General features: G+C 42.7%; 1 protein-coding gene across 1 annotated transcript; it reads left to right on the top strand.

The window, feature by feature from the left end:
- Positions 1-27,929, top strand: LOC144828449 (fucolectin-5-like). Its single transcript, XM_078686625.1, has 3 exons — positions 1-86; positions 17,821-18,097; positions 26,737-27,929. Exons 1-3 carry the CDS (start codon positions 2-4, stop codon positions 26,909-26,911), a joined length of 537 nt encoding a protein of 178 aa, XP_078542751.1. The 5' UTR covers position 1; the 3' UTR covers positions 26,912-27,929.
- The last annotated feature ends 64 nt before the right edge of the window (positions 27,930-27,993 follow it).

The raw sequence follows: 27,993 nt of genomic DNA, 5'->3' as shown, positions 1-27,993 counted from the left end.
GATGAAGCTCCTTACAGTTCTTCTATTTGGATTCAGTATCTTTGGAGGGGTTTGGACAGATCCTGCATGTGACCCAACACCAACAAGTAAGAAACCATCTACTTTTAGCACATCATATTTGTATTATTATTCTGATATATTCTATTAACATATGAAATTTAAAAATCATCTTTTCAGCATGGTTCTTAAGCCAAAACAGCATGCCACAATCATACCTACTCCCGTGGAAAGATTGTAATTTCTATCAAATTGGTTTTGATGTGTCTTGCATTCATGTGACTGTTGTTAGTATTTGCTTGTGCTGAAAATTCAATGTTCAATTTCTTTTTAAGAAATTTTGACTAAAATGTGTGCCAATTTATAAGTAAAAGTGTTTATCAGTTAAAAATCAATGTTACAATCAACACCCAACATTGGCTGCATTGACCTATGTGGGTTACCAACCTTCTGATCAAAGCAATCCTAAAATCTAGGCATAGCAATGCATGTACAGTTCATTTTCCTGACACTAATGTCAAAGTTATGCTATATTATAATTTTATTATTGAGCACACACATGCTCCAAAGATCTTCTGAGGACTAAGTAGTTGGCAAAACGACAAAACAGGGCATGCATTGCAGGGAGGAGTTCCTTTGCTGCAAAAAAATCTGTCCCAGTCAGACTGGCTTTCCAAAATTTTGAAATAAGCAAATAGCCTTGGTGGCTCAAAAGAGGGATCAAACACTCTCTTTTTACTATTTCATTACTACTGTCTATATACTTTCTCCTTTACTAGAAATGTGCAATATGGCCATTGCCAGCTAAATGTGCTTCCATTTCTTGATGCCTGATAGTGCATGCGCAGTTACATTTTATGGGTACTGAAGCAAGGGAGTAGATAGTGTGAAATACCAGCATATTCACCATTGGCATAGTGAGCACAGACGTGACTAGTAGACGCTGCTTGGATCCTACTTGAGAAGCTGAGAAGGGACACCATTTTTTTTATAAATCTCAAGGAAAAGAAGCCTATTTTAATAACAATAATAATTTGTGGATCCTGGGATATTTCTTGGTCCATTAGCAATCCACAAGTTCACCACTCAGGAAACAGGAGGAGGACACATCCCAATGCTTCTGGACCAGTTTCTTCCATCCATTCAGATTGTGAACCCACGACCACTAAATCTCTGTTATTGAGAGGTTTATCCTTAGACTTGTCTCTTTCATCCATTGAACTGTAGATGCCAAGCATTTTGCAAAGTTGCTAGATTTGGTATTACAAGCTGAATATCATCAGGGTAGTTTTATAAAGACCATACTAAATAAATGGAACGGTTTGATTAATGATCACAAATAAGCATTTACCAGACAGTTTAGAACACTCCTCAATTTCACTCCTAGTGATGGTTATTTTACACTACAAAAGTACGATGAAGATAACCTGTAAATAGTCAAGGAGAAAAAAAACGTTCAATTTTAATATGATGTATTTGTCCGGCACAACCTTGTAGTTTCAATGTGGGGGCTGATGTTGTCAAGGAACTGACAAATACAGCAAAATCATCACCCATCGCCACCATCGGCCATCTCCATTCTAGGTTTATCTCGGAAGGAAAATGAAGGGCTGTATGTAGTGTGCGCATGTCCGAAATGGGCATGACCATCATCCAAGATGTTACTGGCTTCAACAAATGTGAGAGTGATGCAGTCTTCTGTCTCTCATTACCTCCACCAATAGCCACATACACAAGACTACAAGGAGTATTGGTAGAACAAGGCAAGGGGAAAGGGATAAGAGAGTAAACAGAGACACAGGACTCCATCAGTCTGACTTGTAATTTCTGCTGGGCACCGATGGCTACAGGTTGCAGTGGGTATCTTAATGCAATAAGAGCTGCCTTTATTAACCAGCAATGAAAGTCTTGCATCTACCTGTGACTGTGAATGATACACCGTATTAATATTGCTGTGTTGCTAGCTCTCTGCACTTTTATGTGGAACTTATTTCTGAAACTCCAGCTATGTCACTATGCACTCTCTGCTAAGATGATTTATAGTTGCCTCCTGTGTCACTTATGTATAATATATATAAATAGAATTTCCAACATAGTCCTGTCTTAAGAATCCATCTTTCTGTCACAGGATAAACCTCAAGTGCAATGCAAAAGTCTTACAGTCTTTAGAAAAGTTCAAGTTAAATATTCTGAATAGTTCAAAGTTTGTTTTCACGACACAACTCGACTTTCAGAGTCCTTCAGTGTATTTCCCAATATCATGTAAACAGCCTCCAAACAACCAAAACCATTATAGAGTAAGCTGGGCATGTTTGCCTTTATCCCAAGGCAATCATTGTGACAAGTGTAAGAAACACAAATAGTGGAGCATTGTGACAAGTGTATGAAGCGCAAACAGTGGAGCATTGTGACAAGTGTATGAAGCGCAAACAGTGGAGCATTGTGACAAGTGTATGAAGCGCAAACAGTGGAGCATTGTGACAAGTGTATGAAGCGCAAACGGTGGAGCATTGTGACAAGTGTATGAAGCGCAAATAGTGGAGCATTGTGACAAGTGTATGAAGCGTAAACAGTGGAGCATTGTGACAAGTGTATGAAGCGCAAACAGTGGAGCATTGTGACAAGTGTATGAAGGACAAACAGTGGAGCATTGTGACAAGTGTATGCAGAAAAAATAGTGGAGCATTGTGACAGGTGTATGAAAGACAAATAGCGGAGCATTGTGACAAGTGTATGAAGGACAAATAGCGGAGCATTGTGACAAGAGTATGAAGGACAAATAGTGGAGCATTGTGACAAGTGTATGAAGGACACATAGCGGAGAATTGTGACAAGTGTATGAAGCACAAATAGCGGAGCATTGTGACAAGTGTATGAAGGACAAATAGCGGAGCATTGTGACAAGTGTATGAAGGAAAAATAGCGGAGCATTGTGACAAGTGTATGAAGGACAAATAGCGGAGCATTTTGACAAGTGTGTAAAGAAAAAATAGCGGAGCATTGTGACAAGTGTTTGAAGGAAGAATAGCGGAACATTGTGACAAGTGTATGAAGGACAAATAGCAGAGCATTGTAACAAGTGTATGAAGGAAAAATAGCGGAGCATTGTGACAAGTGTATGAAAGACAAACAGCAGAGCATTGTGACAAGTGTATGAAGGACAAATAGCGGAGCAATGTTACAAGTGTATGAAGGAAAAATAGCGGAGCATTGTGACAAGTGTATGAAGGACAAATAGCGGAGCATTGTGACAAGTGTATGAAGGAAAAATAGTGGAGCATTGTGACAAGTGTATGAAAGAGAAATAGCGGAGCATTGTGACAAGTGTATGAAGGACAAATAGCGGAGCATTGTGACAAATGTATGAAGGAAAAATAGCGGAGCATTGTGACAAGTTTATGAAGCACAAAAAGCAGAGCATTGTGACAAGTGTATGAAGGAAAAATAGCGGAGCATTGTGACAACTGTTTGAAGGAAGAATAGCGGAGCATTGTGACAAGTGTATGAAGGACAAATAGCAGAGCATTGAAACAAGTGTATGAAGGAAAAATAGCGGAGCATTGTGAAAAGTGTATGAAAGACAAATAGCGGAGCATTGTGACAAGTGTATGAAGGACAAATAGCGGAGCATTGTGACAAGTGTATGAAGGAAAAATAGAGGAGCATTGTGACAAGTGTATGAAGGACAAATAGCGGAGCATTGTGACAAGTGTATGAAGGAAAAATAGCGGAGCATTGTGACAAGTGTATGAAGGACAAATAGCAGAGCATTGTGACAAGTGTATGAAGGAAAAATAGCGGAGCATTTTGACAAGTGTATGAAGCACAAATAGTGGAGCATTGTGACAAGTGTATGAAAGACAAATAGCAGTGCATTGTGACAAGTGTATGAAGGACAAATAGCGGAGCATTGTGACGGTATACAACCTTTACCACGCAACTTTTACCACGACCTACCTTTACCACGCAACTTTTACAACGCAAGACCCTTTACCACGCATACCATTACAACGCAGGTATTTACAACGCAGTTACCTTTACAACGCATACCATTACAACGTAAGTATTGGTAAGTATATTATTTTATTTAAAATATTTTAGGTTTGGGTTTTGGGTAAATGGGTATTTTCAGGGTTCAGGGTCAGTTTTCAGTTTTTGGGTAAAGGGGTATTTTGAGGGTTCAGGGTCAGTTTTCAGTTTTGGGTAAAGGGGTATTTTTAGGGTTCAGGGTCAGTTTTCAGTTTTTGGGTAAAGGGGTATTTTTAGGGTTCAGGGTCAGTTTTCAGTTTTTGGGGTACAGGGTATTTTTAGGGTTCAGGGTCAGTTTTCAGTTTTTGGGTAAAGGGGTATTTTTAGGGTTCAGGGTCAGTTTTCAGTTTTTGGGGTACAGGGTATTTTTAGGGTTCAGGGTCAGTTTTCAGTTTTTGGGTAAAGGGGTATTTTTAGGGTTCAGGGTCAGTTTTCAGTTTTTGGGGTACAGGGGTATTTTTAGGTTTCAGGGCTGGGTTTGGGTTTTGGGGTACAGGGGTATTTTTAGGTTTCAGGGTTGGGTTTGGGTTTTGGGGTACAGGGGTATTTTTAGGTTTCAGGGCTGGGTTTGGGTTTTGGGGTACAGGGGTATTTTTAACATATATATTTAAAAATTAATAAATTAATAATAATATAAATAATTAAAATATTAAATATTAAAATAATAATTTATTAATAAAAAAAATATTATTAATAATTACATTATTTTACCATATTATTTACTTACCTATACTTACGTTGTAATGGTATGCGTTGTAATAGTACCTGCGTTGTAGTGTATTGCGTTGTAAAGGTATTCGTGGTAAAGGGTCCTGCGTTGTAAAAAATGCGTGGTAATGGTCTGCGTGGTAAAAGAACGCGTGGTAACGTCATATATCCATTGTGACAAATGTATGAAGGAAAAATAGCGGAGCATTGTGACAAGTTTATGAAGCACAAAAAGCAGAGCATTGTGACAAGTGTATGAAGGAAAAATAGCAGAGCATTGAAACAAGTGTATGAAGGAAAAATAGCGGAGCATTGTGAAAAGTGTATGAAAGACAAATAGCAGAGCATTGAAACAAGTGTATGAAGGAAAAATAGCGGAGCATTGTGAAAAGTGTATGAAAGACAAATAGCGGAGCATTGTGACAAGTGTATGAAGGACAAATAGCGGAGCATTGTGACAAGTGTATGAAGGAAAAATAGCGGAGCATTGTGACAAGTGTATGAAGGACAAATAGCGGAGCATTGTGACAAGTGTATGAAGGAAAAATAGCGGAGCATTGTGACAAGTGTATGAAAGACAAATAGCGGAGCATTGTGACAAGTGTATGAAGGACAAATAGCGGAGCATTGTGACAAGTGTATGAAGGAAAAATAGTGGAGCATTGTGACAAGTGTATGAAAGAGAAATAGCGGAGCATTGTGACAAGTGTATGAAGGACAAATAGCGGAGCATTGTGACAAATGTATGAAGGAAAAATAGCGGAGCATTGTGACAAGTTTATGAAGCACAAAAAGCAGAGCATTGTGACAAGTGTATGAAGGAAAAATAGCGGAGCATTGTGACAACTGTTTGAAGGAAGAATAGCGGAGCATTGTGACAAGTGTATGAAGGACAAATAGCAGAGCATTGAAACAAGTGTATGAAGGAAAAATAGCGGAGCATTGTGAAAAGTGTATGAAAGACAAATAGCGGAGCATTGTGACAAGTGTATGAAGGACAAATAGCGGAGCATTGTGACAAGTGTATGAAGGAAAAATAGAGGAGCATTGTGACAAGTGTATGAAGGACAAATAGCGGAGCATTGTGACAAGTGTATGAAGGAAAAATAGCGGAGCATTGTGACAAGTGTATGAAGGACAAATAGCAGAGCATTGTGACAAGTGTATGAAGGAAAAATAGCGGAGCATTTTGACAAGTGTATGAAGCACAAATAGTGGAGCATTGTGACAAGTGTATGAAAGACAAATAGCAGTGCATTGTGACAAGTGTATGAAGGACAAATAGCGGAGCATTGTGACGGTATACAACCTTTACCACGCAACTTTTACCACGACCTACCTTTACCACGCAACTTTTACAACGCAAGACCCTTTACCACGCATACCATTACAACGCAGGTATTTACAACGCAGTTACCTTTACAACGCATACCATTACAACGTAAGTATTGGTAAGTATATTATTTTATTTAAAATATTTTAGGTTTGGGTTTTGGGTAAATGGGTATTTTCAGGGTTCAGGGTCAGTTTTCAGTTTTTGGGTAAAGGGGTATTTTGAGGGTTCAGGGTCAGTTTTCAGTTTTGGGTAAAGGGGTATTTTTAGGGTTCAGGGTCAGTTTTCAGTTTTTGGGTAAAGGGGTATTTTTAGGGTTCAGGGTCAGTTTTCAGTTTTTGGGGTACAGGGTATTTTTAGGGTTCAGGGTCAGTTTTCAGTTTTTGGGTAAAGGGGTATTTTTAGGGTTCAGGGTCAGTTTTCAGTTTTTGGGGTACAGGGTATTTTTAGGGTTCAGGGTCAGTTTTCAGTTTTTGGGTAAAGGGGTATTTTTAGGGTTCAGGGTCAGTTTTCAGTTTTTGGGGTACAGGGGTATTTTTAGGTTTCAGGGCTGGGTTTGGGTTTTGGGGTACAGGGGTATTTTTAGGTTTCAGGGTTGGGTTTGGGTTTTGGGGTACAGGGGTATTTTTAGGTTTCAGGGCTGGGTTTGGGTTTTGGGGTACAGGGGTATTTTTAACATATATATTTAAAAATTAATAAATTAATAATAATATAAATAATTAAAATATTAAATATTAAAATAATAATTTATTAATAAAAAAAATATTAATAATAATTACATTATTTTACCATATTATTTACTTACCTATACTTACGTTGTAATGGTATGCGTTGTAATGTACCTGCGTTGTAGTGTATTGCGTTGTAAAGGTATTCGTGGTAAAGGGTCCTGCGTTGTAAAAAATGCGTGGTAATGGTCTGCGTGGTAAAAGAACGCGTGGTAACGTCATATATCCATTGTGACAAATGTATGAAGGAAAAATAGCGGAGCATTGTGACAAGTTTATGAAGCACAAAAAGCAGAGCATTGTGACAAGTGTATGAAGGAAAAATAGCAGAGCATTGAAACAAGTGTATGAAGGAAAAATAGCGGAGCATTGTGAAAAGTGTATGAAAGACAAATAGCAGAGCATTGAAACAAGTGTATGAAGGAAAAATAGCGGAGCATTGTGAAAAGTGTATGAAAGACAAATAGCGGAGCATTGTGACAAGTGTATGAAGGACAAATAGCGGAGCATTGTGACAAGTGTATGAAGGAAAAATAGCGGAGCATTGTGACAAGTGTATGAAGGACAAATAGCGGAGCATTGTGACAAGTGTATGAAGGAAAAATAGCGGAGCATTGTGACAAGTGTATGAAAGACAAATAGCGGAGCATTGTGACAAGTGTATGAAGGACAAATAGCGGAGCATTGTGACAAGTGTATGAAGGAAAAATAGCGGAGCATTGTGAAAAGTGTATGAAAGACAAATAGCGGAGCATTGTGACAAGTGTATGAAGGACAAATAGCGGAGCATTGTGACAAGTGTATGAAGGAAAAATAGCGGAGCATTGTGACAAGTGTATGAAGGACAAATAGCGGAGCATTGTGACAAGTGTATGAAGGAAAAATAGCGGAGCATTGTGACAAGTGTATGAAAGACAAATAGTGGAGCATTGTGACAAGTGTATGAAAGACAAATAGCGGTGCATTGTGACAATTGTATGAAGGACAAATAGCAGAGCATTGTGACAAGTGTATGAAGGAAAAATAGCGGAGCATTTTGACAAGTGTATGAAGGACAAATAGCGGAGCATTTTGACAAGTGTGTAAAGGACAAATAGCGGAGCATTTTGACAACTGTTTGAAGGAAGAATAGCGGAGCATTGTGACAAGTGTATAAAGGACAAATAGCAGAGCATTGAAACAAGTGTATGAAGGAAAAATAGCGGAGCATTGTGACAAGTGTATGAAAGACAAATAGCGGAGCATTGTGACAAGTGTATGAAGGACAAATAGCGGAGCATTGTGACAAGTGTATGAAGGAAAAATAGCGGAGCATTGTGACAAGTGTATGAAGGACAAATAGCGGAGCATTGTGACAAGTGTATGAAGGAAAAATAGCGGAGCATTGTGACAAGTGTATGAAAGACAAATAGCGGAGCATTGTGACAAGTGTATGAAGGACAAATAGCGAAGCATTGTGACAAGTGTATGAAGGACAAATAGCGGAGCATTTTGACAAGTGTGTAAAGGACAAATAGCATAGCATTTTGACAAGTGTGTAAAGGAAAAATAGCGGAGCATTGTGACAACTGTTTGAAGGAAGAATAGCGGAGCATTGTGACAAAGTGTATAAAGGACAAATAGCAGAGCATTGTGACAAGTGTATGAAGGAATAATAGCGGAGCATTGTGACAAGTGTTTAAAGTAAGAATAGCGGAGCATTTTGACAAGTGTATGAAGGAAAAATAGCGGAGCATTGTGATAAGTGTATGAAGGACAAATAGCGGAGCATTGTGACAAGTGTATGAAGGAAAAATAGCGGAGCATTGTGACAAGTGTATGAAGGACACATAGCGGAGCATTGTGACAAGTGTATAAAGAACAAATAGCGGAGCATTGTGACAAGTGTATTGGTGTCTCAGTAGTGAGATATCTGTGCACGGTGCATATTTGTATTAAGAAAGTCCTGTTTGTTTCTATGTACCACCCTGTATCAGATAGGCGGTGAGAAAAATGTATTTCATTGCTCTACATCGAGTTTTTAAAGTAGATACAAAAGGCAAGCCAATAATGTAACTTGAGCACCTTTTTAGTGCTAGACACACCAGGATTTCCAGGGTAAACCAAATAAATAAGTTAATGTCTAAGACCTTTGAACAGCACAAGCAGATCATGTCTCACCACATTTCCTTCTCTACACTCAATTCACTAGAAACTTTGTAATCCAATTTCCAAATTCCTACTTGGAAGTCACCCCTTTTTAAGATACTGTTTCACTTTCACCATTTGCTAAACTTCTACACACATCTTAATCTATTCATATTGGACACTGCACCACCACTGCTGCCACAACACACTCATGCTGATCCCTCACAGCTTCACCATCAACTTACATTTCCAGCAATCTGGATACGTAGTCAGCTTTAACATCGCTGCCCCCAGAAATATGCTGAATCTCAAAAATGAATTCTTGCAACCTAGCAAAAAAGCCTCACTAATCTTGAAGAAGCCTTACCAGATCCGACCCCACCCATCATGTCAAAGGGTTGTGATCCAGGAAAAACATAAAAGATTTGCCACGTAAAAAATGTTTACATTTTTCAACTACCCAAACACAAGGTATTAACTCTTTTTCAATTGTGCTATAATGTACTTCAGCACCTCGCAAAGCTCTGGCAATAAAAGCAACAATACCTTTTTTTCGATTTGCAATTTGACTGAAGACAGCACCCAAACCCATGGAACTTGCATCCACTGTCACACAAGATTCACCTTTTGGATCAAATGTTTTGAATGCGGGTGCTTGAGCAATCAATGTCTTAGCTTTCTCAAACACATCATCATGCTGCTCGGACCACACAAACAGCACCCCTTTCTTCAAGATTTTTCTCAATGGCTCCACAGAGATTGCATAACCACTCATAATCCTTGCATAATACTCTCCTACTCCAAGGAAATATCTCAACAAATCTTTATCATAAGGTCTGATAGCATTTGGTATCGCGCTCACCAAATCCGTCTTGGGAAGAATTCCTTCACGTGTGATTCGATGACCCAAGTAATCTATTTCTTTGACTTAAAACTTGCACTTATTTTTACAAGTCACCATTTTTTTAATGCTATAACAGGAGACGAAATCCACTGTGAACTGGTTGAGGTTCAATAATACCTTCAGCACACAACATGTCCACGTGGAGAAGTGTGGCTCACTGGTTAGAGGAGGCAGACCTGGAAGCAGAGGTCAGCCAGGGTTCAATTTCCTGCTCGGCGGGGTCTTGAGTCCTAAAATGTCCATGGACTCGACAATTCTCGCGCTGGTGCCTCCTCGATTCATGGGTTCACACTCTGCGACTCTGGGCAATAGCTTGATTAATCTCCACAACGGCCCCTCGCGGCGGGATGCCTGGCTTTCACCTTGCGGATACCCTGCCGGGGTTATCTCACAGGGGAATACCAGGACAGGTTCCCTAAGCAAGCGCTTAGAAACCGCTCGGTGAGTTGTGCTATATAAATTCCTGTACATTTACATTTACATACAAATGTTGTTTAAGTTGTTGATGCACACCTAAAGGTACCATACGGAATTCGTGTTGTCCAGGGACAGTCCCTTTCTTTTAGCTGAAAACGGTGGTAAACCCTTTCACCTGTACCACTTTATTTGCAAATACTGCATAATATTGTTCAACAATACTTTCCACTTGAGACTGTTTCACATCCACATGGCCCAGTGTCACAACACGTAACACAATGGGATAATCTGTACCTGGGGTTTGTAACAAACAAGGACCCCCTGAATAGTGACATCAAAAGGACTCCTAGGACAGGGATAACAATGTATGTGAAGAAAATTCCTAGGCAGTAACACATAGGAGATCATGTAACATAAGATGACAGCAAGGAAAACCATACAAAATAAAAATAGATAGTAACATCAGTTTAATAGACACATTAAAAGTCATATCATATATGACAAATACATTAAAAACAAAAATCAATATAATTCAATACAGACATTAATCATCAGTGTGTAAAAAAATTATACATAACAGTTTTAATCAAAATATCCATGCAAGGTGGCAATTATCATCACATGCTTTTGTTATTGGTTTCTTTCTTATTTGAACAGCGCAAACTGGTTAAACTGCCTTAACCTCCCCCACCGGACCCAATAACTTTAGGAATCAGGTTATATTGTCCAAGGCGTTGACTTTTATTCATATGAAATCAGGTGACTCACCACAAACCATTACAAGAGGGAAGTATTCTCTTTGGATAAATATAATTAATTCACAGCATCAGACTTTAGCGACATTGACATGTCAAAAGGCAGAAAGTCAAATAGGCATGACATTACATTTGAACTTCCACTTGGCCTTAAACTAGAATTAAAATGTGGCCGACTTGGCCAGCCCACTCAGCTGCGCGCATTGTGCCAGCAGGCCCCAACGTGCTACAGCAAACAGTTGTATATTACAAGTGTAAAGCATTGTACTTGGATATATCATTATACACAGCTTCAGATTTTGCGACATCCACATATCCAAGGCCTGAAGGAAATAGGGCAAGACATTACACTTGAACTTCAGCATGGCCTTACCCTTAAATTTGGCCGACTCAGCCGACCCACTAAGCTGCGCACATTGTGCCGGCAGGCCCCAATGCGCTACAGCCAACAGTTCATTAGTTGAAATCCAGGGCACCGCATAGCTTGAATTTGCCGGACTCAGTCAGCTGCGCACATTGTGCCGGCAGGCCCCAACGTGATGGAAACAGTTCATTACTTGAAATCCAGGGCACCGCCTAGGGCACCGGCCCTCCGGAGGTACCTGATCACAGGCAACCTTCCCGAAATATTACTCAGTCCATATGTTGCGGGTTAGGGCAGTAGAGTCCAGCACCACCGGCAGGTCAGTCCCCTCCCCACCCCTAGCTGACACCTGCATTCGGCTACATCTAGAACAATCGCCACTGCCAGATTCAAGAAAGTGAACTGGGGAGGAAGGAGCTTTGCCACTGGCAGTGCCATGCTCTGGAATACTCCCTCCACCTCTTACAGCTATTTCACCCCAGCTCTCATTCAGGAAGGAACTTAAAATGTGGCTATTCAGCAACTCATGGCTCCAATCTCAGCGAGCTCAGGTTCAGCAAGTGCCAAGACACCCACAGGTATACGCGCTATATACATTTTTTTAACATAACATATCAAACTAAAACATGTCTCCTGCTTTTAACTGCTAACTCGACTTTGTCATTTAAACCAATGTCCAGCCCCAAAATACATTTATAATACATGCACCACCTCTACAGCAGGCCTTTCGAGTCCTAAGGCAGGATGCTGCATATTGCAAGGTAGGCTGTTCAGTTTTGTGCTTTAACAGTAAAACCCCTAAATGGTTGTTTTTTTACTATGAAAGGTAAGTAGCCCCATTGGCAGTACTGAGTTACACGCTGATAACTCAGCTGTGCTAACTTTGGAATGGTACTACTAAAGATGGTACTTGAATGTATCATTAAAACCATTACATTAAACCTGACTTGATGCCCAAGTCAAATTTAATGTAACTTTTGTATAAAAACAACTTTTAGAAAGTTGCTATTCTGTTGTCCAAGTTGTTCAGTAGGCCATTCACAGATACTGGCCACAAGACAGCTTCTGCCCTCCTGGGGACAGGTGTGAATGACTCCCAGGAAATGACGCAACAGAGGCCTGCCTTTGAAAGAGATGTTACCTCTCCCTGGCAGGAAGCTACACAGGGTGGGGGCCCAAAAGATGAGCTTCAAGTGGAAAGGCGCTTCTGATAGGCAAATGGTGGATACACACTAGAGGGGCTGCTCTTTTGTCCCAGTAGACAGGTTGGCATTGGGGACAAAGAGGGGAAAGTAGTTGTCAAACTGGTTCCCTGTGGGCGTGTAGCCCTCAGGGTGACACAATTCTAAAATGGGCTACCAAGCTCCACACACCAAGAGAGGTGTTCTGCCACCTTGGGAGCAGGTAGAATATTGCATTCTGCCAGATGGCACACATTGCAGGAGGTCATCACCAGGTGCAAGGGGATATGGTAACCCATTGACTAGTAACAGGTGCATCCTGTGAGGGCACTTTCTGGGCATAACATGGCACCCCAGGCACGCAGACCTCTGATCACGTATGCACTGGAGAGAGGACCAAATAAGGACTGCCCTGCTGTTTCCTAGACCTGGCAAAGAGAGGCTGCACTAAAGAAGGAATGCATCTGCTGATCTTGGGCTTCTAAAGGTAGAACTGTGTTTGTGGTGCCCTGCTTGTGAGAAAGTCGACCCCTGAGCCCTAGACAGAGAAGGCAAATTGAGGAGGCAGTTAGCTGTCTTTCATCAAAGTAGTAGAACTTCACCGTAGCAAGCAAGTAGCACACACTCGTGACCGCTAGTGACCGCCGACATACAGCTTGAGAGGTCGAGTCCTGATGCTCAAAAGTAACACCCTAGTCTGCTGGACTCGAGACAGCCATCAGGATGCAGTTTCGTTGCCAAAGAAGGACAGTAGCTTTCACCAAAGGGACCCGCTGGTTTTGTTTTGGCAGGAGATCAGTGGTCCTGTGGAAACTGGACTTTTGCTGTACCTAGGAGAACTTTGAGGGACACCGACCCCTGTGGCCAAAGTCATCTCACCAAGACCGTGGGCCAAGAAGTAGCCCCAAGAAGCCCCTTGTCTATTGCACAGTATTCTTATCATCTTATACCATCTTCAGAATCCTGTATCCCTTGCATCAAGACCACTCCATTGATATCTGTGACGGTTCACCCATAGAGCCTGAAACTGGACTTGAGACTGCTTTGGTGACAAAGTAACTGGTCTACAAATCTTTATTGGCCCCCTTTACTCTGCCGGAGTTTGTCGCCTAAACCGGGCCAGAGTACAGGAATACAAATTTATAAAAGTTTTACAAAGTTTCCCCTAACTACACTAGCTACCAATGCTTGTATAGATTTTGAAAGAAAAGCTGTGAATTATGTCTTACTTAAAAATCTTTTTCTACAGAACTCTTTGATTGATTTTGTTCATTATGCAGTCTAAAAATGCATACAAATAAGAACTATTTTATAAATTGGTGTCAGATCTCTTTTGTGTGACTTTCTTATTTGGTTGTTTCGAATACTTTACACCTCCTCCTTTATTTAAGCCTGATTGCTTGAAGTCACAGCAACCCATGATGGAGCTAAGGTTGAACAAACGAGCATGACTGGACCCAAGACAATGTTGTGAGTGTATTACATGATGAAGTCGCACACAACCACACCATTATCCTCACAGCTGTCGAAAAATGTTGTAAGACGAAGGATGGTTTTCTAAATCTTTGTACACTTGTGTGGTTTTTATTGATTCCCTTCCCCTGCTTCTCTTAGTTTAAGGTATTTTATTATCTTAGGCGAACCCTTTGATACTTGATTCCTCTAGAAATTGTTTGATTCGCGAACACAACATTCAAGAATTTGTAGAAAAACATTATTATACATTCTTTATTTTAAACACACTATCAATAGTAGATTCAATAGACTTTAAACATAAACATTCAAATAAAGTCTTACCTGTTAAACAACGCGAAAACAGCACTGCAACAAGAACACGCCTTCCGCACACCACCATTCTCGATCTTCTGGAAAATTCCCCGGTGACGCACGCCAATCGCAACACTACGTCAAAAACGTAGCGCTACGATTGGCTGACAAAAATGTCAATAATAAATATAGAACACGGAAGTCTAAAGAAAAAAAAAAAAACTAGACTGCTGACCTACTAAACGTAAGTAGCGTCAAGGGGACGTATTGCGTCCGTCATTAAAAAATTAAAAACATTAAAAATAATTATTTACGTAACAAAACACTACACTAACACACACAACACACACAAAATACATTAACAAAAACAGACATACAAATAAAAAAATTATAAAAAATAAAATTAATTGCATACTATCATACACGCAACACCACTCATCCACGCAACACCACTCATCCACACAACCCCACACATCCACGCAACGCCACTCACACACGCAACGCCACTCACACGCGCAACGCCACTCACACGCGCAACGCCACTCACACGCGTAACGCCACTGACACACGCAACGCCACTCACACACGCGACGCCACTCACACACGCAACGCCACTCACACACGCAACGCAACTCACACACGCAACGCAACTCACACATGCAATGCCACTAACACACGCAACGCCACTAACACACGCAAGGCCACTGACACACGCAACTCCACTCACACACGCAACACAATTCAAACGCGCAATGCCACTCACACACGCAACGCCACTCACATACGCAACGCCACTCACACATGTAATGCCACTCACACACGCAACGCCACTCACACACGCAACACCAGTCACACACCCAACGCCTCTCACACACCCAACGCGAGTGACACGCGCAACGCCACTCACACGTGCAACGCCACTCACACGCTCAACGCTATTCACACGCGCAAAGTCACTCACACACGCAACGCCACTCACACACACATCGCCACTCACACACGCAACGCGACTCACATGCGTGCGCAACACCACTCACACGCGCAACGCCACTCACAAGCGCAACGCAATTCACACACGCAACGCCACTCACATACGCAACGCCACTCACACACGCAACGCCACTCACACACGCAACGCCACTCACACATTGTGGGTGCAGATTGTGGGAGCAGATTGTGGGTGCAGATTGTCGTTGCAGATTGTGGGTGCAGATAGTGAGTGCAGATTGTGGATGCAGATTGTGGGTGCAGATTGTGGCTGCATATTGTGGCTGCAGATTGTATCTGAAGATTGTGGCTGCAAATTGTGGGTGCAGATTGTAGATGCAGATTGTGGGTGCTGATTGTGGGTGCAGATTGTGGGTGCTGATTGTGGGTGCAGATTGTGGGTGCCGATTGTGAGTGCTGCTTGTGGGTGCAGATTGTGGATGCAGATTGGGAGTGCAGATTGTGGATGCATATTGTGAGTGCATATTCAGAGAAAACTCAGCAGCACCACCAACATTGCAATGCAATAGGTCTCCTTTTAACGCAAATTTGAGCTATAGGCCTTGTAAATGGAAAAACCTTTTATTTATGTTCCAAAAACAACAACGCAAAAATAAAGGGCATTCTCATTTACAATGGTAATAGTTCTGACTTGCGATATTGCGAGACCTATTGCATTTTCAATGCTTGTTATTGATTCCCTTCCCCTGCTTCTCTTAGTTTAAGGTATTTTATTATCTTAGGCGAACCCTTTGATACTTGATTCCTCTTGAAATTGTTTGAAAATTTGAGTGGGTGCATTACACCTCTGTTACCTTTTTTTCATAAAATATTACCTTACTCAGCTTAACTAGATATATTGGCTACCTGTAAGGACATAATGATATTTAATGTTGCTTTTGTATATTAGTAAGAGCAATGCTTAATGTATGCCAGTAGTTGAAGTTGGAGGACACCGAGATTTATTTTTGGGGACCAAGACTTACTTTACTTCAATCAGACTATGACCCGGAGCAAAGGAGTGAAAGGCAGGAAAGGGAGAAAGAGAGAAAACAGAGAAAGATAGTAAAACCATGACGACGGGAGAAAGCAGGGATGAAAAACAAGCCCGGTTTTGGGCCCTGGGGGCCGTTTTTGTTACAGGGTGGTTTTTGCAGCCCATTAACAAAAACAGCCGAAAACCGACCCCGGCAAAGAGCTCGTCGCACCTCCAGGGGGCTGGCTGAGCACTTTGCCAGGGCCGGTTTTGGTTCTCAGTCCGGCCCTGATGAAAACACCCACAAGAGTAAGACAAAGAGACAGGAAGTGTAGTTTGGAAGAAAGAGGTGTGAGGTGGAATTGGAACCAGGCAGCCTTAGTGTTCTACAACCCAAGCATTCAGCAGCAGCACTGAAGCCCCGGCAACAGCCCATCCATATGGGCTAAGAGGCCACGCCCCCACCTTTTTCAAGACAAGAAGAGTGTCTGTCAGGCTGAACAAAGGTCAGGCAGCCAGGAGCTAGATATGCACAAAATCTCCTGGCTGCCTGAGCTTAACTTTGTCAGGCTGAGGATTTCACATCCCTGTAGGTGTGACTCCCTCAGCCTGGCAAAAGGGCCTTGAGGCCCTCCCCCTCATGACAAGGGGGGGCATCACTGATTGCCTCAGATCTGAGCTCTTCAGTTTTAAGCCCTGAAGTGCCTGTGGCCCAGTGTCAATCACTGACACCTCATCCCAGAGTGGGGTGGGTCAGCAGTCTCACTAACCCCATCCCACTCTGTGACAGGTGAGGGACTTCTGCCTTCCCTCAGTGGCTTGGTCAGTCAATGAGGGAAGGCAGCAGTCCCAACCCTCTGGGGACCTTGCTTGACTTCAGTGAAGGTCAGTTTTAGTATTTGGTGAATGCATGCCTGTAGATATGTGTATTTGAGTGAGTGAGTGTTGTGAAGGGCTGTGTGTGCGTATATATATATATATATATATGTGTGTGTGTGTGTGTGTGTGTGGGAGAGAGAGTGTGTATGTGTACGTGTGTGGCCCCCCCCGTGATCCCCTCCCTGCTAAAATTACCGGATGCTACTGCTGGACAATTACTTATTTCACAAATTAAGCACTGATCAAGATCCCAAGAAATCTAGGAAGTCATTCCAACTTCATTGAATTTTTAGTAGTTTTACCATTTCTTCCAAATTGTAAATGTTAAAATTCATATTTATAGTCGTCACATTTCATATGGGAACCTGATAACTTCATTGTGCATCAATCAGAACTGGTTATAGTCAATAGTAAGATATGTTGTGTACACATAGAGACATACAAATACAAGGCTAGGGCATAATTTACCTGGTAGTGTGATGTAAGAAATGCATGGGGGCTAGAAGTGGACATCTTGGTGGCAAGGTTGCTTTGTAAAATAGTTTGATAGCTTTTGCAGGTGGTAACAACACCCGCTCATATTTAAGGTAAAATGCAAATTCTCCTCTGTAGGACTGCCTGTCTGTAATTTATTTTCAGGCTCTTACTGCCTTTCATTTCCTTTTTAGCTGAAGATTTGGCACTGAAAGGTACAGCTTCACAAAGTAGCCAATATGCATACTTGGGGCTGCCGTCATATGCGATTAATACCAAACGCAATGGTAAGTATGCTGACAAGACCTGCTCTCACACCGATGAGGAACCAAATCCTTGGTGGAGATTGGACCTGGGACAAAGTCAAGCCATCGGATCCATTGTGGTGGTGAACAGAGCCGACTGCTGCCCCGAGCGGCTCAATGGGGCTGAGGTTCGGGTTGGAGACAATGAGAACAACAACAACCCTGTGTGAGTCCTGCTAACTTGTTTAGATGATGGCAGTGTGTGTTTTTCCATAACCTTGCACAAAAGAACGTATTAGGTTGGCATGGAGGGCTCTAAGGTTGGCGGTAGTTTACCTTATACATGTTCGATATATAGATTTGTGAAGTGCATATGGTAGGAATATCATTACCTGCTTCCACGTCTACATACTGCACACATTTACCACTGCCACCTCACACCTTGAGATCCAAACATCTGCTATGACCCTATTTTGAAATAGAGTGGACCAGTGCTGTTGGTTTGTCAATCTGCTTTCCATGTCAGCTTCTCAGATGAACATTTAAGCCTCACACTCCACATGTCGGATGCTATTTGTCATGGTACAACAACAGTGTCACATTACTATAGAAGCAATAACAAGATGTATGTTCTTGATTGAAATGTGAAAGGGATCCACATACTCGTCAGTGGAAGCCTTAGAGTATATGATCCCTAAGTGAGATCTCATAGAACTGGTGGTGATCCACAACATGAAGCTGTTGTGTTTTAATATAATGCAACCATAGGATCTTGACTACACTTACCATGTGCTCATGAATCTGAAGATGCTCTTGGCTGTAAGTCCTTGGGGGTGGTTTGTTTATTGTACCAACAATACACATGTAAACAAACTCATGCAAAAAAATATATATTCATCTCCATTTTATGCTTTGTTCAACTGCACGCAGAGATGCCCAATATCTCTTACCCTTGTTGACACACTTATTTTTTCAGGCATCAACACTAGATTTTGGAAGACCAACCATCCATTATAATCCAATCAAGATTCAGTACATCTTCCCATCCCTTATGTGAAGACAAATATGCCATTTTAATGTGGCATAAAAAGAAATCAAGGTGCTACTGTAAACATTAGACTACTGATTCCACAGGTCGAGGCTAATTCAACACATGGCCTTTAGTAACCCACCGATATTTCTTTCTTTGGGTTTGATGTACATTTAAAGCCTGATTTCAAGTTGAGGTGTTATTTATCGCCCCTGATAAATAACAGTACCATGGGGTGCGTTATTTGTCAGGTGCAATAAATAACACCTTTTACAAGTTTATTGGGAATAACATGCAGATTTGGGGATTTACTGCACCAAAATCTGCATGCTACGGTAAATACCGTGTGGCATATTTTTTTTTAATAATCAGAGCGCTGTGCTACGCCAAATTTGGAAACACCGCACTCCGAAAAAAATTTAACGCAGGGATGTGCCATATTCACAAGAGGCAATTGTTTATGTGCAGGAAGATTGCAGTTCGACCAGCCCTGGGAGCAGGGGGTGGAGGGTGGAGGGGTGCTAGCAAGAAGCACTGTTCTCGCTTTTGTTACAGGGGACCAATATTGCAACACTGCTGCAAAACCGACCCCCACAGGCACAAAACAGCACCCTATCCCTCTGGGCTACCAGGAAAATGCCCGGTGCCCCCTCCAGCCAGTCTGGCCCTGATTGTACAGCCCTATACCGCAGAGGACTGCAGCGGAAAGGGGTATATTTACAAGGTGGTGTTAAACATGGGAAATGGTGTTACATCAAAAAAAGTGACTTTCCGGTACGATAGAGGCTTGTACACATGCCCTCGTATATATTCCCCTGATAAATTTCAGCAGGTTTGACCTGCTGAAATGTAATGAAGGTTATGTTATTTAAGGCATCTGATAATTATAGGAAGCGTTAAATAAAACGAAACTCATAATTCCATCCCAGGCATAAACTGGGGTTTACACACTGGACTGAATTAATCGCCCAACTTGTAGTCGGCCCTAAGTGTAGAATCCGGGACTCCAAGGCTTTAGGAGATGGTACCCCATGCTCTTATCGAAAAGATGCGTTAAGGAGACATGCGTCAAGCATTAAGGAGGCCTGAGTCAAATTCAAAATTGGTTACACTATTTATGATTTGAGTGGTATTTCCATTCCTATAACTCAAAGAGATGTCGGGGATCAGATAGAAAAGCAAAGTAGTAAAATAGTTCGCAATAATGGGTCCAATTCACATAAAAAGTAGACATTTTGCACCTTTCGTATGACTATCACGTGCCGGTTTGCAACTTTTTGGAATTCAGCAACATTCTCTGGGGTATACCAGCTTAGCCTGGCACAGGTTTCCGGGCCTAAAAATGAGAATGGCATGTGACATGTTCCCTGAGCTCTCATTTCCCCTGTGTTGAGTTGTATATACTGTAAAATCCCGGCAGGTAGAAATGCAGCTTTTAGTGTAATTTGTACAATGTTTTTCATTTTCAGTTTTTTTCCCCCACAGGTAAATCTTTTTTCCCCCTGGAGAAGCTGCTTCTCCTACACACCAAAGGCCCATTTACAATATTTTGACACATGCCAGCGCAGCAAGCCTTCCACCAGTGCTGCCGTGCGTAAAAAGAAAATGTCTGGATTGCTCCGTATCAACAAAATACAGAGCAAAATGTAAATGTAAATGTAGTTGAGCTTATATAGCGCACAGCTACCCGCAGTGGGTTTCCCGGCGCTTGCTTAGGGAACCCTTCCTGATATTCCCCTGTGAGATAGCAGGGTATCCACAAGGTGAAAGTCAGGCATCCCGCCGCGAGGGGCGTTGTGGAGATTAAGCAAGCTGTTGCCCAGAGTCGCAGAGTGTGAACCCGTGAGTCGAGGAGGCACCGGGGCGAGAATTATCGAGTCCGTGGAATTTTTAGCCCAAGACCCGCCGGGGCGGGGAATTGAACCCTGGTGCAGGACCGATCTCAGATTCCGGGTCTGCCGCCTCTAACCCCTGAGCCACACTTCTCCATTCCTGTCCTTTTCCCATGCCCTGGCGCACAACGACCTGCCATGCTCCAACGTAGGCACCCTGGCACCATAGTGCTAGGGTGACTGTGCTGTAAGGGTGATTGAAGTCATGTCCCAAGATGGCTGCCAACACTTCCTAGTTGAAGTGTTGGCAGTCAGTCAGAGCTCTACAGATCTCTGCACGAGCTGGTTATTATTCAGAAGGGTTTTCCGATCACACATATACAAATTTGGATTTCCTTTAATTTCTCACAAACTACTGAATGGATTTCCGCCAATTCTACCTTTCCGCCAAACTCGGTGTAATTCCGTCCAGCGGTTCGGGCTGTAGTCATGTTCAAAGCTCCTATGAGACTTAACATTGGAAACACACCTTTGTTGACCCCTCCCCCTTTTTCTCTGCCCCCGCTTGATGGATCACCCCGAAACTTTCCATGCCCAACTGGAATCACCAGTATACTTTTTGGGAAAAAATGTGTGAAGGCAAGTCAAACCACACTTCTCCTATTCAAACATGGTCTTAACTGTAACTACATACTGGCAACTGCACACACACACACGCTGGACCGGGACAAAGTCACAAGTTCAAGCTGACCACAATGGAGACCAGGCAGGCTATAGGGACCCAGTTAGGCCTGCTGAACAAAGTACCTTAATCCTGGCTGTGGAGCGCTGTGTGGATCTGCGTTAAAGATGAGTCGCACAGCTGAGGTGATGCGTCGGTTCTGAGAGGCGACGAGGCTGTGTTGTGAAGTCCTGATGCTTTGACGTCTAAGATCCTGCCAACGGGACTTGCGATGTGAATTCCGGTGTCGCAGATGCGAGGCACAGCAGAGGCGATGAGTCAGTTCTGATGAGCCGTGAAGCTGTGATGCGAAGTTCCATCATCGTCATTGAGACTGCCCTCGATGAGGGATGTAAGGGGCTTGTGCCTGGTAAAGCGCCATGCAGCGTTGGTTCTGAAGGCGATGTGTTGGTCCCAGATGCCGGAGGCTGCAGCGAGGTGGGTCTTTTGCGACGGGTCCAATTCATGCATTGCCCAGCAGAGAAGATGCGTTGGTTCAGCTGGCAAGCACCTTAGGCCCACTTCCGAGGGTCCAGGACTGTGGAGCCACCACTTGGCAGGGTAGACTCCCAGATGGCAGAGTCCTGGTTCAGGGGGTTTGAAGTTTTTTTATGTCCCTGTGAAACCAGATTTGGAGGCCAGCTATTTAGCTCTTAGAGTCACTCTGGGATCTGGGGACAAGTGATGCAGGTCTAGTTATTCTCACCCAGGCAAGAGGGCAGCTGGCCAGTTGCTCAGCACAGCAAAGCAGGAGTTCAACAAAGCAGAAGGGCAGAAGAATGGCCGTCCTTCAGCATCACTGCAGTCTTTTTTTCCTGGCAGAATATCCACAGGTCTAAAACTGTAATGAAGTGGTGGTGTCTAAGGTCCAGTACTTATACCCAGTGGTGCCTTTGTAGTGGGGTAGACTTCAAAGACAGGCCTTTGAAGTGAACAGAGGTTCTCCCTTCCTTCCTTGGCTCTAGACTCACTGCAGGGAGATATACAGCCCTTTGGGTGGGGACAGGACACAGCCAATTCAATTGTAAGTGAGGAGGAGTCCACCTCCTCGTTCCCATCCTGCCAAGTTGGCCCATCAAGTCACAACTAAGCTCCCATTGTGTGAGGCTGTCTCGGGGGAATACACGAAGCCCAGCTGTAACCCACCCCAGACAAGAGATCAGAGACAGGCAGCAGGTAACAAATGGCTAAAGTAAGAAAATGTCAGCTTTCTAAAAGTGACATTTTCAGAATTGCAATTTAAAATCTTACTCCATCGTAAGTTTAGATCTTAAATCATGATCCCAGAGACCCCAAACTTGAATCAGTACTATCTTCCCATTTGGAAATTATTCTTATAAAATGTTATAAGGTAATCCCAATGTTATCCTATAAGAGATATAGGCCTTGCTGTAGAGAAAAACGAAGTTAAGACTTTCTCACTACTAGGACATGTAAAACTTAAAAGTATGTGACTTTTAGATGTATTGCAACATGCCTTCTGGGTTATCTATGGCCTACCTAATTGATTACTTTCATGTATAAAAAGGGAAGGTTTTGGCCTAGCAAAAGTTGGAATTTACCAGGTCGACATGACAGTGTAACCCTGCACACACAGGTTCTGCAATGGCAGGCCTTAGACATGGTTAAGGGGCTACTTAGGTGGGTGGAACAATCAGTGCTTCTGGCCCACTAGTTGCATTTAGTTTACAGGCCCTAAGCACATGTAATGAACTGTACTAGGGACTAATAATTTATTTAGCCATTTTTATATAGCTCGTACTTTACCTAGAGGTGTCACAGAGCTTTACAATAGAGCAAAGTACGTTAGATCAGACATTCCAGGTAACATGGTAAAGGTGACAAAACATATAACTACTACAGTTACTCAGATTGAATGGCTGCATATTACAAAGTATAAATTCTCTAAAAATTACACATTACAAACTAAAGTTGGAGCGATGAGGGTTTCATAAGTACATATTCCACAGTCGTAGTGGAAGGTCGAACTAGTTCTCCAGTGAGGAATATCAAACAGTCAGAGTTCTAGAATTATTGATAACAGTGTCTTTGGAAGAGAAGAGAAGAGATTTACGGTCCTTTTTGAAGATGCGAAAAGAGGTGGTAGTGCGAAGGTATGGAGGAAGTGAATTCCAAATTCTGGTTGTATTTACTGAGACAGACTGCGTCATACTTCTTTCCCATTTGAAAGTGTGAGGTTTGAGCACTAGGTTTTCGGTATTATGTGAGAGTCTGTATCAACCTGAAATTTGTAGTTTATGAGCTAGGTAGCAAGAGGTGGAAGTAAGAATGGCTTTATGGGTGATACAAGCAGTCTTATATATTGACCTGGCCAGCAGAGAGCTATCACCATCGGCGTGAATATGGTTGTTTCTTTTGGCCCCATAGATGAAGCGCTGTGCTGAATGAAGGATGAATTTTAAAGGAGGAAGGTGGATCTTGGGAAGGCCTTAAAGGAATGAATTTTAATAGTCAAGTCTGGAGAGTACCAAAGATTAAACAATGTTTTTCAGGTCTTGTTCAGGAATGAAATGTCGGATACCCCTAAGAAGGTGTAGTTGGTAGCGTGCTTTTTGATTTGGGATTGGAGGTTAAGGACCTTACTACAACTTTGGCAGTCCTCAAATGGATGGTGCAATTAGCCATCTGCTGTAGGACCGCCAGAGCTATGGTGCTGCCGTCCGCCAGATGAGGAGTAAAATCCTGGTCTGGCAGGAGGTGGTCTAAGGCAGAGGTCTGTCAGGCTGACATGCAGACCACCGCTGTCAAAGCGCCAACTTCACATGCCCCACCGTGCAGACACTGGAGGTGCAATTCCAGGGGAGGACAACATGTGCCTGCCCCGCATGCACCCCTAGATCAAGAGCGGCAGGAGTTGCCTCTCCGCCACCCTTTTCATGGCAGGCTCACCTCCCTGAAAAGGGCTGTGAAAGTGCAACTCCTAATATGCTTGGCGGTGCTCCTGACCACTGTGCCAACACCACAGGATCCTGGCTACCCGACAGATGCAGGGGTTCTGTGGCAGTTCAACCCCCATACTCCTAAAACTGCAGGCAGGCCTGAGTGGCGGTGGTCGGACCTCCACCACAAGTACGGCGGTCCTATGGACCGCTGTGCTTATGATAAGGTTCCTGAGTCTCTTGTCCAGGATGACTCCTAGGGATTTAGCCCTGTCAACTATGGTAGATTTACAGTTAGAATCTTCAGAGTACCCATCCAAAATTGTACAGCAAATGGGGATTTTGAGTTTTAGATAAGAAGGAATTCAGTTTTCAAAAGATTTCATTTTAGATGGTGAGATGTCATCCATTCTTGAAGTGAGTTGAGGGTGGTGGTGAGGAGTGAAATGTCATGTGTTGAGGACACCTTGAGGTAGAGTTGGCTGTCGTCAGCATAGAGCTACTAAGGAATCCCACATTTTTGTAGTAGTTCTAGAAGTTCCATGTAGAGATTGAATAGGGTGTGAGCAAGGACAGAGCCTTGAGGGACACCATGATCAACAGCCTTTGATGTTGAGAGAAAGTTTTCAATTTTGATCATCTGAGATCTGCCCATAGGTATGATTCAAACCATTTAAGAACTATGCCTTCAAAACCCATTTGATGTTTTAGTGTGTGGAGAAGTGTGTAATGGTTTACAGACTAATAAGTAAATTAAACATGCCAATTGGGTATAAGCTAATGTGACCATGTTCAGAGGAGAGAGCACATGCACTTTAGCACCGGTTAGTAGTGATAAAGTGCTCAGACTCCTAAGGCCACCCAAAATGAATTCAGCAAAAAATGTGAGGGTGACCCTGAAGAAAGGCACATTTTCCAACAGGAGATAAATGGGGAAGGATCATAATAGAGCCAGATGTCAGTAGAAGAAGGTGGGGGCATATTAGCAACAAATAGCGATAATTATCGCTAAATGCGCTTAGCGCATTTTTTTTATCTCCGCCTATCGCCAGATATTATCGCAGAGAGACCGTGCTATTAGCAACGTTTATCTCTAAAGCGATAACATTTCCGGCGATAGCTGCTCAATGCATTAATATAGCTGGAAATCCAGCGATATTCAGGCATTATCCCTAATGGGAACTTAACCTTTATATCCAATGGGAGGTGGATATTCAGGTTAAGTCATGGTCTAAGCGGCATTAGGTTCTGGCGCTATTCGCGCTTAGGGCACATTTTTTAATCACTTCGCCTGCCTTGCTAATAGGTGATAGCTGTGTTAGCGACAGCTTTCAGTCGCTAACAGGTTGGGTACGCCCACTTTGCATGTCATTAGCGATATATATCGCTGACATGCAAAGCGGGCCCCAAACCTGTAGCTATCTCCTATAAGCTGTCGCTAACTGCTGTTAGCGACAGCTTGCTAATAGGGCGATAAAAATATTGCCGCTTTAGCGGGAAAAAGTCCATGATAAAGCCAAACATAAGTGAAAGAAGGAGGTGGCTAGGGGAGGCTCATAATAGAGCCAGACTCAGTGGAAAAAGGAGGTGACTGGGCATGGGTCATAATAAATACAAAACCCAATTGAAGAAGGGAGTGACCGTGGAATGTGGTTGGGGGAGAATCATGAAAGAGACAGACGTCAGTTCAAGAAGGAGGTGACTGGGGGTGACCATGACAGAGCCAGATACCAGTGCCATACCATCCAATGGCGGAGGAAAATCTGATGGGAGCGTCTCGCTTGGATGTTTAACTTTATGCAGAAATCGAAGGATTCTCTGTTACCCCACAACTCTAAATCAGGTTCGACCTCTTCTCCTGGCAGCTAATGGCATCTCTTTAATTTGAGCGGCTAATTTGTCACAATCAGCTGAATAACTATGCTATGTGATGGTACTACTTAATATTGACACCAACAATATCAAGATAGAAGAATATGCAGGACAGAATAATGAGGGACAAATATCGAAAGGGAAGTGTAGATAGAGGAGTATATTTACTATTCCCATCTTCACATATAAGAACCTTGAAGATATATGTCCCGTGTAGGTACCTATATGTGGAGTTAGGTACAGAAAATCTAGACTTACCGGTCGATATTTTATTTTTGATATTCTGTCCTCAACATTATGTCCCATCGATACTGTAAATTCGATATTCAGGGTGCACACCGTGCTTTGTATGGCTGTCGAGGTAGCATCAATAGATAATGCCTGAGCCTCATGAATGCACTATCTTAAAGTGCATCCTAATTTCAAGGTCTGATGTTCTGTATTTGGGAATGGACATAAGTGAAACTGCTTACCTAATAATGCCTTCTGCTTTTGTCTCTGGTTCTACAGGTGCGGCACCATCACTGACCTGAGTGCCGGATCTGTTACTACGCTCTGCTGTAAAGGGATGGCGGGCCGCTACGTCACTGTCGTAATCCCGGGCCGCAGCGAATTCCTCACCCTGTGCGGAGTGGAGGTTTACGGTGTTGTGCCGCAGAAGCAGCAGCCAAATGTGTGTTGGTAGCGAAGATGAGATCCTGGTCTCACGATCTCTCTCTCTAATCCACCAGGGCATTACTGTTACCTTATGCTCAGCTAAGACTCTTTGCCTTTCCCTGATATAAGACACTACTTTTACATGTCCCTCAGAAAAGCTTCTCTTGGCATGAGGCATTACTTTTTATCCCTCCCCAGAAAATCCAATAGTTTTATTTTTCGCTGAGATAAAGCTCAATGTTCACCCTTTCCCAGATAAGCCACCTATTTGTATCTATCCCTGAGAAAATACACTACTTTACTTCTTCCTCAGATATGGCACTACCTTTCCCTGAACAAATACACTACTTTTACTTCAAATAAGACACTACTTTCAACTTTCCTTGACATAAGGCACTCCTCTCACCCTTCCCACAGATAGACCTTTATCTCAGATGGGAAACTACTTGTCCCCTTACATTAGTTAATAAACTACTTTTATCATTCCCTCACAGACAACACTACTTATCTCCTTAGTGATAGGATAGCCATGAAGATTAAACACCACAGGTGATGCACTCCATGAGCAATCAAAGCGTTTATTTCGTATCCAGTGGCGACTGTTTCGCGACACCCAGGATCCAACAGATACCTACGTTTCCTCACCTTTGTGTTTTCTTGGTTATACTTGGTGGTGCAAACACCTTGTGCTGAAGGAGAATGTTGCCCCCTGTTGGCATGGACTACTGGGCAGCAACACAAACTACAGACAAGTCGTGACAGTGTCATACCTTTCCTCTCCTCCCAGCTCTCCCTTGGCACCTGTCTGCTGGCACAGTGCCAGGCACAGCACCAGTGGGCATGCAGGTCTGCTGAGACACACATCCATTGCCAAGCTGTGATTGTCTGCTCATCTATTCACTGCTTTGTGCAGCTCATATGCCTTACTCTGTGTGTACATGTTGTGTTACTCCACACTGCTAGAAACAGTCGTGGTGCATAAATAATTATAAGACCCAAGTTTGGGGTACTAATTAAATAATCAATAGCTGAGGGACTGAATTTTAATAAAGGGGTCATTTCTGAAGAATTGTTCAGCTTTTGTACATCCTGTTACAAAACAAATAAAAT

Source organism: Lissotriton helveticus, chromosome 4_1 (genome assembly GCF_964261635.1).
Source record: "Lissotriton helveticus chromosome 4_1, aLisHel1.1, whole genome shotgun sequence".
Classification (NCBI taxonomy): Eukaryota; Metazoa; Chordata; class Amphibia; order Caudata; family Salamandridae; genus Lissotriton; species Lissotriton helveticus.
This window is presented reverse-complemented; position numbering and strand designations above follow the sequence as displayed.

What these genes read in the sequence shown, in the direction of transcription:
- LOC144828449 (XM_078686625.1), top strand. Translation starts at nt 2, where the DNA reads ATGAAGCTCCTTACAGTTCTTCTATTTGGATTCAGTATCTTTGGAGGG. An exon ending in ATGTGACCCAACACCAACAA is followed by an intron (nt 87 to 17,820) that starts GTAAGAAACCAT and finishes TTTCCTTTTTAG; the next exon opens with CTGAAGATTTGGCACTGAAA. An exon ending in GAGAACAACAACAACCCTGT is followed by an intron (nt 18,098 to 26,736) that starts GTGAGTCCTGCT and finishes CTGGTTCTACAG; the next exon opens with GTGCGGCACCATCACTGACC.